This window comes from Epinephelus fuscoguttatus, linkage group LG5 (genome assembly GCF_011397635.1).
Source record: "Epinephelus fuscoguttatus linkage group LG5, E.fuscoguttatus.final_Chr_v1".
NCBI classification, from domain to species: domain Eukaryota; kingdom Metazoa; phylum Chordata; class Actinopteri; order Perciformes; family Serranidae; genus Epinephelus; species Epinephelus fuscoguttatus.
In genome coordinates this window covers 25,943,604-25,960,772 of record NC_064756.1, presented here as the reverse complement: position 1 = coordinate 25,960,772, position 17,169 = coordinate 25,943,604, and the positions used below count along the sequence as shown (strand labels likewise).

At 40.9% G+C, this 17,169-nt stretch overlaps 1 protein-coding gene across 1 annotated transcript; it reads right to left on the bottom strand.

Annotated features, from left to right (window-relative positions):
• Positions 1 to 2,010: 2,010 nt before the first annotated feature.
• On the bottom strand, positions 2,011 to 8,091 carry LOC125888223 (extracellular calcium-sensing receptor-like). Its single transcript, XM_049575435.1, has 6 exons — positions 7,898 to 8,091; positions 7,321 to 7,618; positions 6,429 to 7,223; positions 6,049 to 6,276; positions 5,725 to 5,848; positions 2,011 to 2,918 (listed from the first exon to the last, which is right to left on the bottom strand). Exons 1-6 carry the CDS (start codon positions 7,927 to 7,929, stop codon positions 2,011 to 2,013), a joined length of 2,385 nt encoding a protein of 794 aa, XP_049431392.1. The 5' UTR covers positions 7,930 to 8,091.
• Positions 8,092 to 17,169: the final 9,078 nt, after the last annotated feature.

Sequence of the window (17,169 nt, the reverse complement as noted above, 5' to 3'; positions counted from 1 at the left end):
CTATACATGCTCCCTCTCAGAGATGTCATCAGCAATTTTGAAAGTATCTCATACCATATGTATGCAGATGACCTCCAGTTATATTTTTCTTTTAACCCTGGTAGGACCGATGGAATTGACTCACTGTATGATTGTATGAATGTAATTAAGGACTGGATGTCTTCTAACTCCCTTCAGTTGAACGCAGCTAAAACTGAGATTTTAATTATTGCACCTGACGCCTCAGCATCTAAAGTGGCCAGCTGCTTAGGGTCCCTCAGTGCAAATGTGCGCCCCAAGTTGAGAAACCTTGGGGTCACATTTGATCAGGCCATGCTCTTCGATGACCACATCAGAACTGTCACTCGCTCCTGCTTTTTCCACCTCAACAACAGTTCCAAACTCAGATCCATGTTAACTTATTCCGAGCTAGAAATGATCATCCATGCTTTTATTTCCTCACGTCTGGATTACTGTAATTCTCTTTTCACCTGTCTAAATAAAACTTCATTAGACCGCCTCCAGCTGGTCCAGAATGCTGCCGCCAGGCTTCTGTCCAGATCTCATAAGTTCAATCACATCACTCCAGTCCTGGCATCCCTGCACTGGCTCCCTGTTAATTTCAGGATCCAGCACAAGATTCTAACCGTCACTTACAGAGCCCTCCATGGTCAAGCACCTGCATACTTGACGGATCTGGTGTCCTTTCACTGTCCTGTCAGGTCACTGCGGTCTGCTGAAGGCCACCTACTTACTGTCCCTCACACAAGATTAAAGACGAAAGGTGATAGAGCCTTTAAGTCTGTTGCACCGAAATGGTGGAATGCACTACCTCATGAGCTGAGAGTGGCCTCTTCTGTGGACATTTTTAAAAAGCAATTAAAAACACATCTGTTTAGGCTTGCGTTCCATTAATTGTCCATTGTATCATCTCTGTATTTTGCTGCACTTTACTTTTTATTTGTTTTTGTGTATTTTGCATTGTTTCTGTGATTGTATTTTTTGTATTTTATCTTGTGAAGCACTTTGTGAGTCCTCTCTGTGAGAAGTGCTATATAAATAAATTTACTTACTTACTTACTGTTACTTACTATTGGCTTCATAAGACCATTACCTTCAGCGTGCACTTAGGAGATTTGCAGCCAAGTGCGAAACGACTGTAATTAGAGTTTGAACCTCAAAGTCTGAGGCCATGGTTTGCTGCCAAAAATGGTGGATTGCTCCCTGTGGGTTGGAACTGAGTTTTAACCCCAAATAAAGGACTACTTGGGGTTTTGGTCACAAGTGAAGGTAAAATGGAGTGTGAGATGGACAGGTGGATTGGTGCAGCAAGATGGGAGCATCACAATGTTGTGGTGAAGAAGGAGCTGAGCCATAAGGCAAAGCTTTGGACTTAGCAATCTACATTTCAACCTTACCAATGGTTTGGGTATTGAACTAAAGAATGAGATTGTGGATACAAGTGGCTGAAATGCGTTTTCTCTACGGGATGGCTGGGCTCACTCTTCAAGACTGAGTGAAGAGCTCAGACATCCACAGGATGCTAAAAGTATAGCCAATGCTTCTTGGCGACAAAAAGGGGCCAAATGAGGTGGTTGGGGATTTGATCGAGATGCCTCTGAACAGCTTTTTTGTAGGTTTTCCAGACTTGTCCAACTGGTAGGAGACCCCGGGGTAGACCAGGAACATGCTGTCGAGATTCTGAATTACATGTGACCTGGGAACGCCAGAAAATGTTGCTGAAAAAGGGACACATGGACAGTCCTGCTTAGCCTGCTTTAAAGTCTAAATACAGTTCAAATACAAGACAAAAAATCTGGCTCAATCTATAACGGTTAATGCAATTGTTTATTAAGTTGCATTAAAAACTGTTATCTCAATATTCTATGTCACAAAAAGTGGAAAATACTAAAAGAAAGTAAAATTCAAGTCATCAGTAAACTGAAGATATCTACTCAACAGTTCAGATAACAAATTCCTATGTAAAAAATGATGATGGCATTTGCCATTATGATATTGTAAATTTCAAAATTATTTTGGTGCCCCCTTCCCCATCATTTCCTTTTTTGTATTGTTCTCAGGTTTCAATAAGATAATATAACATTTTGGGAAAAATATACAAATGAGCAGTCCAAAACTGGAGGCCAGAATAGCAAATATCTCCACAGCAACACTGAACTTCCCAGGGGAGCTGACATATGCTGGAATAAAGGTGATCCATACTGCACAGAATATCAGCATGCTAAAAGTGATAAATTTGGCCTCATTGAAATTATCAGGCAGTTTCCGAGCCAGAAAAGCAAGAATAAAACATAACATGGCCAGAAGTCCAATGTACCCAAGAACAGCCCAGAAGCCTACAGCTGAACCCAGAGTGCACTCTAAGATGATTCTGTCCTTAAACTGTTTAAAGTTCTTGAATGGAAAAGGAGGTGAAATTGTTAACCAGAGGATACATATGATAACTTGAACAACAGTGAAAGCCAGAACACTGAGTTTCTGCTGTGCAGGCCCAAACCATATCATCACATTACTACCCGGCAGAGTGGCCCTGAAGGCCATTAACACCACTATAGTTTTCCCCAGAACACATGAGATACAGAGGACAAAGGTGATGCCAAATGCCGTGTGTCGCAGCATGCAGGACCACTCAGAGGGCCGGCCGATGAAGGTCAGAGAACACAGGAAACACAGAGTCAAGGAGAAGAGCAGCAGAAAACTCAAATCAGAGTTGTTGGCTCTAACAATAGGAGTTTTCCTGTATTTGAAGAAAATGAATGCCACAACAGCAGTGATGCATGTTCCCAGCAAGGACGCTGCAGTGAGCAGTGCTCCCATTATCTCTTCATATGATAGAAACTCTGCCTCCTTCTTTACACAGGCATCTCTTCTCTCATTTGACCAGAATTCAGGGTGGCATTGCACACAGGTGATAGAATCTGAAAAAAAAAAACCAAAAAACAATATGTAATGGTTAGACTTGCGTAGTACAGTACATCTGTCTTTTTGTTTTTTCCTCTGTGATACGTCTTGCATACAGAACACACCATGTCCTAACTGGATGCAACCCAAGCAACTTTCAGTGACTAAATCAGTTTGATTGCACTGTTTTCTATTCCCTTGTCTTAAAGCAACACTTACCTTTCTGGAAATTTTACACTTTTCTTTGTTTAGGTTAAAATGCTATTAATACGCTAATGACACACTAAAATGTAAGTGAATTCCACCAGAGATGAAAACTCATAATTATACCATTCTCATATGGTTCTAAGAAAACTCAGACCAATCATTGCATTTGGACCGAATGCAATGATTGGTCGGAGTTTTGTCCTGTCCTGTCTGTCTTCCCCACGTGGAGGCCTTCGACTGACATAACCACTCGTTTAACCACCCCCACACCCTCCGCCCCTGAGTCTGAGACAACAAACAGGTTAGTAACAGGGACGCTTGTGGATATAAACTAGTGACAGGGACCCTTGTGGATATAAACTTTTCTCCGTAACAAAAGCAAACAAATGCGGACCGCTGCTTCCACCTCCAACCACTCCAACAGGGAAATCAGTTGGCAAAAGAAAGAAACAATGCAACAAGAAGTAAATTCATCAGTGCAATACAGTCGCGAGTTTCTAACAGACATTAGACACTGCTGCAGAGATCTAACGCTATAACCAAGCGAGCTCAGGATGTGTAGCAAGCTTGACCTGCTACATTAAGCTAGCCCTGAGATGACCGTGGTTTCGCCTGGAGCTGTCCCAACGGGGAGATGCCGGCAGCGCTGTGACAGGACGTGGGAGCGGGGGAAGCGTGGAGGGGTTAGCTAGGCTAAGAGCTAACCCCATTAAACCAGCTGTTCCCAGTGTCCTTCTGGTGATGTCCGCTCACTGGACACGAAAATGGATTACATCCGACTATGGAGATCCACTCACCAAGGAGAGAGGGACTGCTGCGTCCTTGTGTTCACTGAGACATGGATGAATGGTAACATATCAGACTCCGGTGTTGAGCTAACGGGGCTCACACTACACAGAGCAGACAGGACGGCAGCATCATCTGGTAAGCTCCTGGTGTATACACAAACAATTCATGGTGCTGTGATGTGAAGAGGATCTCCCAGTTCTGCTCTCAGGATGTGGAGTTTTTGACTGTGAAATGTCGACCCTTTTCATCTTACTATTCCACGATATGTTCTTTCTTATATGTTGCACAAATATGTTTTGTTTCTGTTTGCTTGGGGTATGCAAAATGTCATTTCGTTTTTGTGCTGGTTCAGTTCAGTTCGTAACATTATGACAACACAGCATCCAGTTGCTAATGGCTAACATTAGCCTACTGTAGCGTAGCCTCTGAAACATAAACGTGATCTTCCTTGTGCGTTTCCACTGTAACCTTATTCTAAAACTCATCAGTCATCACTGACTCCGGCTGAGTTTTAAAACTCCGGGGTTGCGTTTGACTGTCGTTGTTGTAACATTACAGTCACTCTCCTCTTCCGTGTATCTAACGTTACCTTGCCAACGGCTTCATCTATAATGAGGACGTAATGGAGGGAGGTGGAGTTGCAGGAGGAGGAGGATGGGACTTTGAAGGGAGGCGGGAGATGTTCAAATTTTTTCTAAGTGCTGTGTGAAACGCAAGAAAGGTAAGAGTAGCTTTAACTGCCCGCAAGTGACACAGCGCAATTCTGCACAGTTTTTTGATGGGAGCTTTTGTCAGATGCCCTGTTTCCATTCTATTCTATTAAGGGAGGTCACCAGGGAAATGACCGTTTCTGGTAAATATTGTGTGGGATGCTCAGCAGAGCTTGCTAACAAGCGAGCTTGTTTTACAAAGTGAACATGGTGGTATGATATAGTATGGTAGCTACAACAATGACATTTTTAAGTTACCAGTGATCAGCAGTGTTGTGAATATGAAAAATAATGAAGTGTGTACCCACCCATGTTTTCAGTGGTTACTGTGAGACCACAGCTGCTAGATAAATGGTCTGTCTACATGATGTGATGGAGTTCCATATTTAACGATTCCAGTGTGAGTGTCCAGTGAAACACAAAGCGGTGCGATAGTCAGACACTCACTTGCTGTTAGTACACAGTGACAGACGCGATGTAAAAAATAGCCTCATCACAGTTCACATTAACATGCTGTCATCATAGGGATTTAGATTTTGTAAGTAGGAGATGCACTATTAAGAGCTAATATTCAATAATTTGTGCTTATATTGTTGCATTTTTTAAATGTCAGCTTTTAGTCCTAATGCAGATACACTTTCACTGAATTAATTTGTTAAAATTTCAGATAGAGAAGGATGTCAAAACGTCTGCTATAAACCATTGTTTTTGGGGGAACTGACCCTTTCATGATCTTTTCATAAGAATAAAAAAAAAACTTTATACCTGCATAACTCTACTGTACCTGTAATTTTGCTTATTTCTGTCTCTGCATATTTAAAATTGGAGCAACTTTGAATGCACTCAAATGTAATGTATTTTTCACATTGGAGCTTTAACCTCGATATTATTTTTCAAGATTGTGCATATATTTATGTAGCATACATCAGAATTATGTGTTGGTATGTGTTTAGGATATGTAACACAATGATTTTTGATATAATGATATAGATTTTTTTGTGTGTTTGGTTATAATGGCATGCTTTTGAAATCAGATTACAATAAAAAGGCTATCACTTCTAAATTGACATGTCACCTTTGAAACTTTTGTTTTTTCTTGCATTAAATGTCACTACACCTGTAATGTTGCTTATCTCTCCCTCTGCACATCTTAAGCAGTCATAGCAGCAGACAGGCTTTCCTTTCTGGAGAACCTTGCGAGTTCCTGGAGGACACTTCTCACTGCAAACTGACACAGGCACCTACATTGACAAAATTACAATGAGAAAAATACACAGGCATTCACATTGATAAGTTACTGTCTTTATTTGTGCCTTTTTTAATAGTTTTGATGTATAAAGACAGATCTCTGTGATTCAATAACAGTAACTCATCACTTATGCAATTACAACAACTGAAATTCCCTGTGATTAACAGTTACAGCAATAATATGATAGCTCACCTGTTGTGAGTTGTTTGCCCAAATTAAAGACTTATTTTGCAGATTCAGCTGTTTGTCTGCAGGTAAAGATGCATCATGAAGCCCAACTGTGACAAAGTCCACAATGCCATTTTCTGTTGGCTGCCAGTTTATTATTTCATACTTTGCTGCTGGGTCTCCATTCTCATTAAAGTAAACCTCCTCTCCTTCCTTTGTTTTGAAGTGAATCCTTTTTATGTGTTGTGAAGTCTAAGAGGATATTCATCAGTGTAGATCATCATCTGACATCAAAGATTTATTGGCTGAACACCATAATAGACAACCTTTTTTTTAATTTAAAACCTTTTTTTCTTACTTATGTGACTTACTGTAAAAACTATAATTCAAGTTGTTCAACTCACCGTATATGGATCAACCTGCATCTTTTTGTTACATGTTTTATTACAGCTGAGCATACTATGAAGTGTGTGGGCCACAGCATACACTCCTTTATAGACATTGTTAAAGATAGGCATGAGCGACATATCAGTGAAGCTGTTCTGCACTCCAGTCAGATCCTCATGTCCAGTACATTCTCTCTGATTCTCTGTGGATGACTTTGACTGCTTGAACTTACAGCTGAATAATGTCTCCCAAAACTCTGTAAATAATTCATTACCAGATGAATTGAGAGGCTTCACGTCCAACATGAACTCTCTCATGCCACTGACATGTGCTTTGGGGATGGACAGGCCTATGGCACCATCCAGAATGTGATGCTTGTCCATTGCTGCAATTTGGGAATCAGAGATCCAGCTCTCACTACCAACCCACTGGTACCCAGTCAAGTTGTGATGAGACAACTCATGTATGAGCACATCCATATCCATGTGGGACAGGAAAGCTACAATCACCTTGGAAGTTGAAGCTTTGATAATGTCGATTATCTTTTGTATTTTGTCTGATGGATCTGTTCTAAACAAAGACACAGAGTACTCCAGACAGATGCCCAGCTGCTGGGCTGTTTCTGTAAATGTGGCCATGCCATTGTTCCCATAATCATCATTTGTTCTAACAGCGCCAACCCAAGTCCAACCAAAGTGCTTGACCAACTGTGCCAGGGCTCTGCTCTGGTAGTAGTCACTGGGTATTGTCCTGAGGAAGGATGGGTACTTGGTTTTATCACTGAGACAAGCACAAGTGGCAAAGTGGCTGACCTAAAAAAAAATTGAAATGATATCCTGAGATAAATATTTGAAATATAAAACATTTACAGAACACACTGTATTTGCACACCTTACAAATGTTACCCACCATTGGGATATGAAAGGGTCCGATTACAGTGGCAATAGCCATGGAAGGAGAGGAAGAGGTCTCTCCCATAATGGCCTGCACTCGGGCTGGTCTGGTACACGGTGCCTGGGATAGTGAAGATAACTCCTCATTGCCATTAGCCAAAGCCAGTGTAACCCTCACACCTCTGGCAATGGAACCACAGACATCATAGATCTTATATCCCAGAGAGATGCCAGGCAGCAGGTCTGTTCTGTTATTAATCTCCTCTGTGGCAAAGAGCATAGCCTGGGCATACTGGAAACCTCTGAAATTCAAACTAGATGTCGACAGATATCTATACATTAGATTAGATATTTATCCTTCAAATAGAAACAGTAGCACAGGAAATTAAAAAAAAAACAAAAAAAAGAAAAACATCTGATGGTATTAATACACACGAGAGGGAATATTTCTCATATCATTACTCTATTTGATAACCTATTATGTATTTTTTATTATAATTATTATTATTATTAGTAGTAGTAGTCCCTGATTTGTATTTTTACTGAGGTCCACTTCAAAATAGGTCAAAATAGGTTTCTACAATATAATTTACCTGGTGCATTGCAGTGGCAGTGGCTTGTGCATGTAGTTGTCCTGTCTGGTTTTCCAGCTGCTGTGGAAAGAGAATATTCCCCCCAACAAAATGTCTCCATCCTTAGATAGCTGGGGGTTCTCAGGATCTCCTCTCCGTCTGCACACCAGCTGCTCAGCCTGAGAGACAGACGCCACCAGCAACAGTTGTAAGAGTGCCCAACATTTCTCTGTCCAGCTCTGAATGGACATTGTATTGTCTGAGTGTTAAACCACTGGGTGGCATCACATGTAACTTAATGTGAATGAGAAGTTCGCACCAGTATTTATACATTTTGGAGCAGCATTTAAAAAGAAAATAATAAGTGTACTGATGTCTTATCTCTGTGGACCCAAAGGAGGGGCAAGAAGAAGAAGGTGTCCAAACAGAGAAGAGTTTTTGGCTATTGCCTATTCTGAATAACTTAACCGTATATCTTATTGGATAAGAATATTTAGTTGTGCTGCGCAAAATCTTTGCCTTTTTTACAGTAACATTCTAACATTGAAGAGGTGTAATTTTACTTCAGTTAATAATCATAGTTTTAAACACTGAAAAATAATGCAGGATGAAGGTGATGTAAAGTTTAGAAAATAAGAGTCATTAGGCAACATATCAGTACTGTTAATATGACATTAACTATTGATTTTTGTTTTCTCCACCAGGAGCAAGCCTGGAGCGGATCATGTGTTTACTTGTGTGTGTGTGTGTGTGTGTGTGTGTGTGTGTGTGTGTGTGTGTGTGTTTGTTTGTTTGTGAGGTGTATGGATCTTTCTGTGTGCAGCTAATCTGAAATACTTACTAGAACAATCAGTCAAATATTTTGTGTGCATGTTTGTGTGCTCAAGGACCTTTTACCGTTGCAGTGATTCACAATTGTTGAAAAAACTGTTTCACTGACTCCTTTAAACCATCTGACCATGCTGACTCCTCACTCCTCTTAAGCAGCTAGTGGGTGCGGCAAATTTTCTGAAAAAGTTTAACTTTCCTTGAAATAAGAAGCTTTGTCTAGTCTGTTGTAGGCAACACTTAGGCCTTTATTGTGGCATCCATAGAAATGTTTGGTCTTACTTTGAACCGGAGCATCTGCAGATTAATTTGATGTCTGATATGTGACAACCCGCTAATGTTAAGGAGGATACCATATGAATAAATAAATTGTTTTTGTTATTCTTGCCCACTGTCTTGACTGTAAGGGAGCGGGAAGGGGACCAGTTCCACCGGGTGCTAGTGCGCTGTGTTCTGGCCACCATGGCTGCAACACAAAGTAAGTAAATAGGCTTTGTGGTTAAATGTTTTCAATTTTTGTAGTTGTGTTTATTTTTGTTATTTCCTACTTTTTTGTGTTGTAGCCTACAGACAAATCTATTGCTGTTAAAAGTTCAGTCATGAATGACGTGGATCAAAGATTTTCTGTCTGTGTCTTTAGAAATACATTAATTCTCCTAATTACATCCTATCTATATTTTGAACTCAGTGATTTCAGTGAACTCAGTCTGCTCTGGACAACACACCACAGCTTCATCAATAATAAACAAGTTTCATTTGTTTAAGAGCATGAAAGACTCTTCTGAAATGTGCTACACCACATCTGCTGGAACTATTAATTGTCTAGAGTGGCAGCAATCAGCCTTCATCTGCACCTGAGTGCAATTTTTTTAGCATTGTCTATAGGGCCTCTTGGGAGCAGGGAAACAAGCATTATGTAACATTTTCTCCTTATAATGCTGATATGGCTATTGTTCCTCCAGTCCAACACTGACTTCCCTTTTCGCTCTGTTTTGGTCTTTTTTTTTGGACTATTTTGCTGCTAAATGCTTTACTTTGTTCACCACCTAGTTGCTATCTTAACCTGTCTGACATTTGATGCTGGGCAGGTGAAAGAAGCCTTCCAGCCAAAAAAGGGAGGCCATTGGGGCTTGGCTGATCTAGGGGTCTCCTGAAGCAATAGGCAAGTACTAGGGAGTCAGGAGGGCTGCATCCACAATAGTTGCAAGAACAAAAACCTGAGTGGGGGAGGAGTTTGGGGAGACTATAGAGAGGGACTTTTTGCTGGCCTCAGCAAACTGGCAAACTTCCTGACTTAGGAAGGGAAAGCAGGGCTTGGCACACTGCTGTTGTTGGCAGGGTATGAGAGGTGTGGATCTAAACTAAAAAGACTGTCAAATGGTGGAGAGAGCACTTGAAAGAACTCCTGAACCCAACCAACATGTCCTCTGTGGAGAAGGCAGAGTTTGAAGATTAGAGGAACACATATCCCTGGTAGAAATCATATAGTCAAGAAGCTCCTCAGCGGCAAGATGCCAGGCCTGTTTGACATGACCCTGAGACGCTGGCAGGATCTGGACATTGTTGGGCAATACTGGCTGACACACCTCTAAAGTATCACATGGAGCTCAGGGACAGTGCTCGCACAGTGGCAGACTGGGATAGTGGTTCACAATTGTACAGGAGAAGACCAGAAGTTGTGTATCAATTATTGGGTTTCATCACACTGCTCAGTATCCATGGCAAATTTTATTGCAGGGTGCTGGAACCAAGACTCTGATCGATGTCAAACCACAGATCCATGGGGAGCAATGTGCATTCTGTCTTGACCATGTAATGTTTTATAGACTTGGGAAAGGCCTAGGATTGTGTCCCCAGTGCAGACCTTTGGGGGAAACTGCAGGAAAAAAGGGTACTAGGACCACTGCTACAGGCCATTAGGTTCTTATATAACCAAAGTACTCCTGGTACAAAGTCAAACACTTTTTCGGTGGGTTGTCGTGGATTGTCTCTTTTATCCAATTGTATTCACAGACAGGATCTCAAGGCACAGCTGAGAGCTGGATGGTGTCCCATTTGGGGATCTCTGAAATGCATCTCTCCTCTTTGTAGACAATGTGGTTCTATTGGCTTCATCAGGCTGTGACCTCAAGCACTCACCAGGGCTGGTTACAGCCAAAGGAGGTTGCTGCTGCTTTGTCACACATTGCAAACCAGTGTTGAAGAGGGCAGGGTAATGTTAGAGCGTACAAAAAGAGGCTTGATCAGTGGATACAGCTCCAGAGAAAGCTGGCCACTTTTGTTGTGTGAGAATTTTGTTTTGTTTTAATCATGTATTGTTTAGTTCGAAAGTTTTTGGTTTGACTGCACTGTTAACACCGTCGTGTTAAGACTTAAGACAAAGGCCCTGTGCCAAAACGTTGTCCTAAATAAAATTCCTTTTGTACTTGGAGCTGAGTGTGCGGCATTCCCTCTTTTTCCATTACCAGCTCCTCAACAAGACAATCTGCTGTTGGGATCAATATATTAGGTCTCACCAAGAAGCACTAAATATGTAGGGATTTAATTGGCTACTGGAAATAATTAATAATTATTAATAATAATTAATAATTATGTTAAATAATGTGACTTAATTAACATTAAATCACCTCGTGGGGCACCATTCCCATAAAGGGGAAAATGATAGCCAGTTAAAGATATCAGTCTCATTAAATATGCTAAACTATTAATTTGGATTGATTAATAATTAAATTAATGACAACAACCAAAATGAACAGTAACGCCTGAAGGATCTCGGAGTTCTTGACGCAGCAGAGGTTGACTATTCATTCACTCTTGTGCAGCATTAAACAGACAGCAGGTATGATTCCAAAGAATTATATTTATTCACAAACTAGCAAAGCAAACCAAAACACACAAATTCTAACTAACTATGTACAAGCTTGGTGTGTATATATGTGTGTGTGTGTGTGTGTGTGTGTGAGAGAGAGAGAGAGAGAGAGAGAGAGAGAGAAAGAAGATAAAGGCGGGTGTCATGATCAAGGAGCCGTTTGGTCTACAAAACAAAATGGCTGACAACAGAGGACTACAAATGGCCGAATAAAAGCTGCCATCAGGTCGGGGGAGGTGTTTGTCTGACCGTGTGGTCAGGACAAAGACAAAGGAAAAGAAGCGGGAACTTTGAGATGCCTGGTTGGGTGTAGCTCTGTTGAAAGCCTATTTGTTAATGAGTCTATGTCAATGTGATTTGTATTGCAAACGGTCTGGATTAGTGCAGAGATTGTTTAGTTGTGTGCAAGAATCTGTTACTCAACGACAGCATTAAATCACATATGTAGTACCCGGTACTAAGATTTACTCTTAATAATGCCTGACAATGCCACCTCCTGCTAAGGGGCAGGAGAAACCCTTAAACCTTAAATATTTGATCAGCACATGTGTGACCAACTCTGACTTCCCCGAACAGGAACAATCTAACAAGAGGCATATCTTGTGCAAAAGTTGGCTTTATTACAATCTAAAAATATATAAAATGTCAATAAAATGCAGGCATGAGGCAAAACAATAAAACACTGGATGGTAAAATTAGTTAACTGTGCTTATAAGAAGGTCAAGTCTGCTATGCCAACCAAAAAAAAATCTCACACCCAAGCATGCAATAAAATCTTAATGTCTATCTATTCGTAAATGACAACAAAATTCATGCAGTGTCAGTTAAGTATACACACCACTACAAAGTGTTTATCTATCGCAACCAAATATCATGCAGTGTCACGATTAAGTATACACACCACTACAAAGTAGCTACCACTGGTGCAGTCCCACCACAGAAGGGAGGCAGTGTACACCACGGACCCGGTCTTGCACAGAGTCAAGCTGCAGGTACAAAAGAGAGGATAGAAATGTGAAATGAAACCTCCATCCAAAGAAACAAAAACATAAGTTACAATAAATGCCTCAATCCTACAGCGTAGCTTGGCCCACAGTCCAATGGGACAATTAAAATCAGATAAAGCAAACACAGAAATGTAAATTAACTGTAGAAAACAGTGGCTGGCCTGGTCCTTTAAAGAAAACACAAAATACATTAGTTGCCAGCCCAATGTTCAATGTATTACACATATTTAAAAAAAAAAAAAAAAAAAAAAAAAAGACACTAAAAGGTAATAAAATATAAGCCTACTTTGCAAAGGTACACAAACTCCCGTGGTACAATAATGCAGGAGCAGAGGGAGGAATCTGGTGCATCAACTATTAATTTAAAAGAAAACATTATAAATACCACACATCTCAAAGTACATGAAAATGCATATAAACACATGTATTTTGTTTACTGGTATCTTTGGGTCTCTAGCATGGCAGCTTATTGTTTACGTTATCTTTGGGTCTCTGGCCTGGCAGCTCGTCGGCCATCATGGCAATCCCGGACCAAAACATAAATAAATGCACAATAACTTTCGGTTACGTTACACATAGTTTAAAAATATTATAAACACAAAGGACATCTGCAGCACACAGACAGGTGGTTACACAGGTGAGACACAAACAAAAGGCAAGCACAAGCCTGAGCTACTCATTGCTGAGTATTACCGTCAATATCGCTCTGTACCCCCGTGATGGGCAGGACGCTCGTGTCTGGCTGTCACCCTAGCAAAGTTAAAATCACAAAAGTCCAACCTTATGCTGCGCTCATTAAAACATTACCAGAGTGAATACCACAGTGATGAGTCTGCATACCCGTGTGAGAGGAGAGTTCACCATGAACAGGTGCTGCAGCCAAGTCAAACGGCTATCTGACTGCAGGCAATCAGCCAGGGAAAGGGGTACATTTTCCACATTCCCACACATACAACAAGTTAAACAGTCTTGCTTAGCCTGTAAAGCTGTGATGAAGCTACACCCAGTTGTTACATTACCGATTCTTGAGTGGATTAAAGAAAGAGTCACTTGGTGGTGTGCTCCTTTGTTAGCTGGCAGAAGAAGGCTGGGAAGAACTGTGGTTCCAGCTGCAGTCTTTGCTATGTCCTTGTTCCAAAGGTTCTGATCCAAGGAAGCCAGTCGCTCTGGGTTCTTGCAGAGTTAAACGCTGGGTGCTAACTCACTTAGTTCCTTGTTGCTGGAAAGCTAGTTGCAAACCTTGTGCTTGCACCTCTAACTTTCTGGTTCAAGTTAGAGAGTCTGTAATCAATTGCCCCACCTTTGATGGTTCAGGGCAAGGAACAAGGGCCTGAGCATCTGGGCTGTTCCAGGCCCAGCTGGAAAAAGATGTGAGCGGTTCAGCAGCTGGAGCAAGAGAGGGATCTATTGGAAGGGAGCAGGCCTTCTACAGGCCTGTGACGTCACAGAGTCACTTGTCACTGTAGAAGTCCTGTCCAATCAAGTTGTAAGCCTTGTGTCTCACTGAGGTGTGAGGTGAGACCTCCTGGAGATGGGTGTCAAATGGCTGTCTTTGTTTGAAGACAAAGAGCATGCAGAGAAGGAAGTCTTTAAATCTCCAGTTTAGATTTTACAAAATGGCAAATAATCATATGTAGTCCTGTGAATCCCAACGTGTGCGTTACTCTTCTCCTACCTTGACTGCACCGTTAACACTAGAATGAAAGCCTGTCAGTCTGAGACTGACTGAATGCCACCACTTCCTGTTTCAAATGAATATTCCTCATTTCAAAATAAAAGCCCCGACTTGTTTCATACACAGTCCAGTAATATATTAGACTTTGACAAAGTCTAGTTTTTTGTTTTATGAATAATTGAGAATGTTTTTTTTTCTTTTTTTAAAAAATACAAAAGCACTAAACTTTGTTTCAAATACATTTGAATTTTACTTTAAAATAAATGAAATACATATTTCAAACACAATAACACAGATGTTGCCCATCTCTTATTACCATTTTACATGGAGGCTCCATACACAAAGTTAAGGTGATGACATTGTGTTCCTGAGAAACTAAGGAATAATAGCTCAAAAGATAAAAACCACTCCTAGCTACATTTTTTATGATTTGAGGTTCAGTTCCAGATTTATTTAGCTGAGTGGATTCTACTTAGTTAGTAGATGTGATGTTGATGTTCAGTTCACTCCGGAGTTTTTGACAGGAGGGTATTTTCTGATTACTTTCTGTGCCAGATTATTGTCATTATATTGCCCTTATACAGGCCTTAATATTAATAAACATTTTGTAATTTACTCTGAAATTTACTTCACAATTAGAGTGGCTCTTTGCAAACTTCAGAGCATATGACTTGTCAGGACACAGTTTTAAACGTCGACGTGGCTAAGCAAATGGCTAGCAGCTAGCAGTGCTAACTCCATAAACCACCACTAGATAATGTCAACACTGCTGACAGAGCTAACGGTGTTATCCAAATAAGACTCAGATGGCGGGCACTATGCTTGCACGATGACGCCCTCCCAATTCAGCAGTAGTAACTGTCAGATTAGCAATGTGCAAAGCAGCAGTGATGAACAGGCCAAGGGGATACACACATACACTAACATCCACGCATGACCAGACTGGCTTTCCACAACAAACCACAGAGAAGCTTTGATTAAACACACACAGGTACTGTGATGTCATTTTCTGTTCAAGATGCCAATAGTTCACTATATCCTTGCATAGCAAATGGTGACATGCTATAGTATAGCATAAATGTTGCTTACAGAATCTTTAGTAATTTCTGACTTTGTGACTTGTATTGGCTGCACTGACTAATATACTGCTGCTGACAATATATGCCACAATCCCTGCCTTCTCCCTCCATGGCTGTGACCAAAGAAGACTAAGAAGGAATGGGCTGAAAACAAGGTGATTTTGATCTTACCAGCGATTTGTCATTTTCCAATAAACAATGAAATTTCAAATACACTCAAATTACATATGTTTTTCACACTGGGGCTTTAACCTTGATATGCTTTTCAAAGATTGTGCATACAATTATGTAGCATACTTCAGAATTATGTGTCGGTATATGTTTAGAATGTTTGATGCAAAGATTTTTAATATAATGATACTGATTTTTTTCTGTGTGTGTGTTTGGTTAAAAAACGGAATGCTTTTCAAATCAGATTACAATACAAGGCTATCATTTCTAAAATTGACATGTCACCTTATTAACTTTTAGTTTTGTCTTGCATTTAATATCACTACACCTGTAATGTTGCTGATGTCTCCCTCTGCTCTCCTTTTAGCTCTGTTTTGTTCTCAAACATCTTTTCAATTGCTAAATGCAGTACTTTTTTAACCAGGTTGTTGCTAACTGTTGCTGTGCAGTTGAAGGAGAACATCAAGCTAAAGGGAGAGGTCTTCTGGTCTTGGTTTTCCAGGGGTCTTCTGAAGCAACAAACAAGTCAAGTACTGGGGTGCAAAAGCTATGAAAGTCACCAAAGCAAAAGCCTGGGTGTGGAAGGAGTTTGAAGCGGCCACGTACAAGGACTTTTGGTGGGCCTCAAGGAAGTTCTGGTAAACCCTTAGATGACTCAAGAAGGGAATGGTTTGATTCAGGCTACTTTTGGAAGGGGTGGAAAATTGCAAACCTGAACTGGGGGTGTTGTTGAATGGTGGAAAGAGCATTTTGAGGATGTCCTGAACTCAACCACCATGTTGTCTATGGAGGAGGCAGAGTTTAAGACTCAGGGATAACCTCAAACATATCTTCTGGAGTTGGTTCCCAGGTAGTCAAGAAGCTCCTTGATGGCAAGGTATAAGGTGTGGGTGAGATTTGTCTTTTGTATAGTATAACTTATGACCCTGTCCCCAGCCTACAGGCCATGCAGTACAACCAGGGTATCCTCAGCACAAAGTCAAACATGTTTTGGTAGTTTTTGTCCTCCGGGTTGTAACACTTTGTCGAATATGTTTGTGAATTCATGGGCAGGATCTCAAGACGCAAATGGGAGGAGAGTGTCAGCTTTAGGTTCCTTCAAACTACGTTTCTGTTATTTGTAGAAGACATTGTTGTATTGGTTTCATAAGACCATGACCTCCAGCATGCACTCAGGAAATTTGCAGCCAAGTGCAAAATGACTGTAATTAGAGTCAGAACCTCTGTGTCTGAGGCCATTTTTTGCTGCCAAAAATGGTGGGTTACTCACTTTGGATTGGAACTGAGTTTTAGCCCCAAATGAAAGAGTACTTGGGGTCTTGTTTATGAATGAAGGTCAAATGGAGTGTGAGTTGCACAAATGGACTGGTGTAGAATGATGGGGCATTGCAACATTGTGGTGAAGAGGGAGCTGAGCCATAAGGCAAAGCTTTGGATTTGGCAATCTACATTTCAACCCTTACCAGTGGTTTTGGTGGTGAGATAAAGCATGAGATTGTGAATACAAGTGGCTGAAATGAGTTTCTTCTACACGATGGCTAGGCTCACTCCTTGAGAGGAGGTTTTGAACACGTTGCTCTTTGCCAAATCTGTTTGTGATTTTTGTGGAAAGGATCTCAAGGCATAGTCAGTGGAAGGAGAGTGTACAGTTTGGGGTCCTCCAA

Coding starts and splice junctions, on each gene's coding strand:
- LOC125888223 (XM_049575435.1), bottom strand. CDS start 7,929: ATGCACAAGCCACTGCCACTGCAATGCACCAG. Junction 7,619..7,897: donor CTGCCACTGCAATGCACCAG/GTAAATTATATT, acceptor GTCGACATCTAG/TTTGAATTTCAGAGGTTTCC. Junction 7,224..7,320: donor GACCCTTTCATATCCCAATG/GTGGGTAACATT, acceptor ATTTTTTTTTAG/GTCAGCCACTTTGCCACTTG.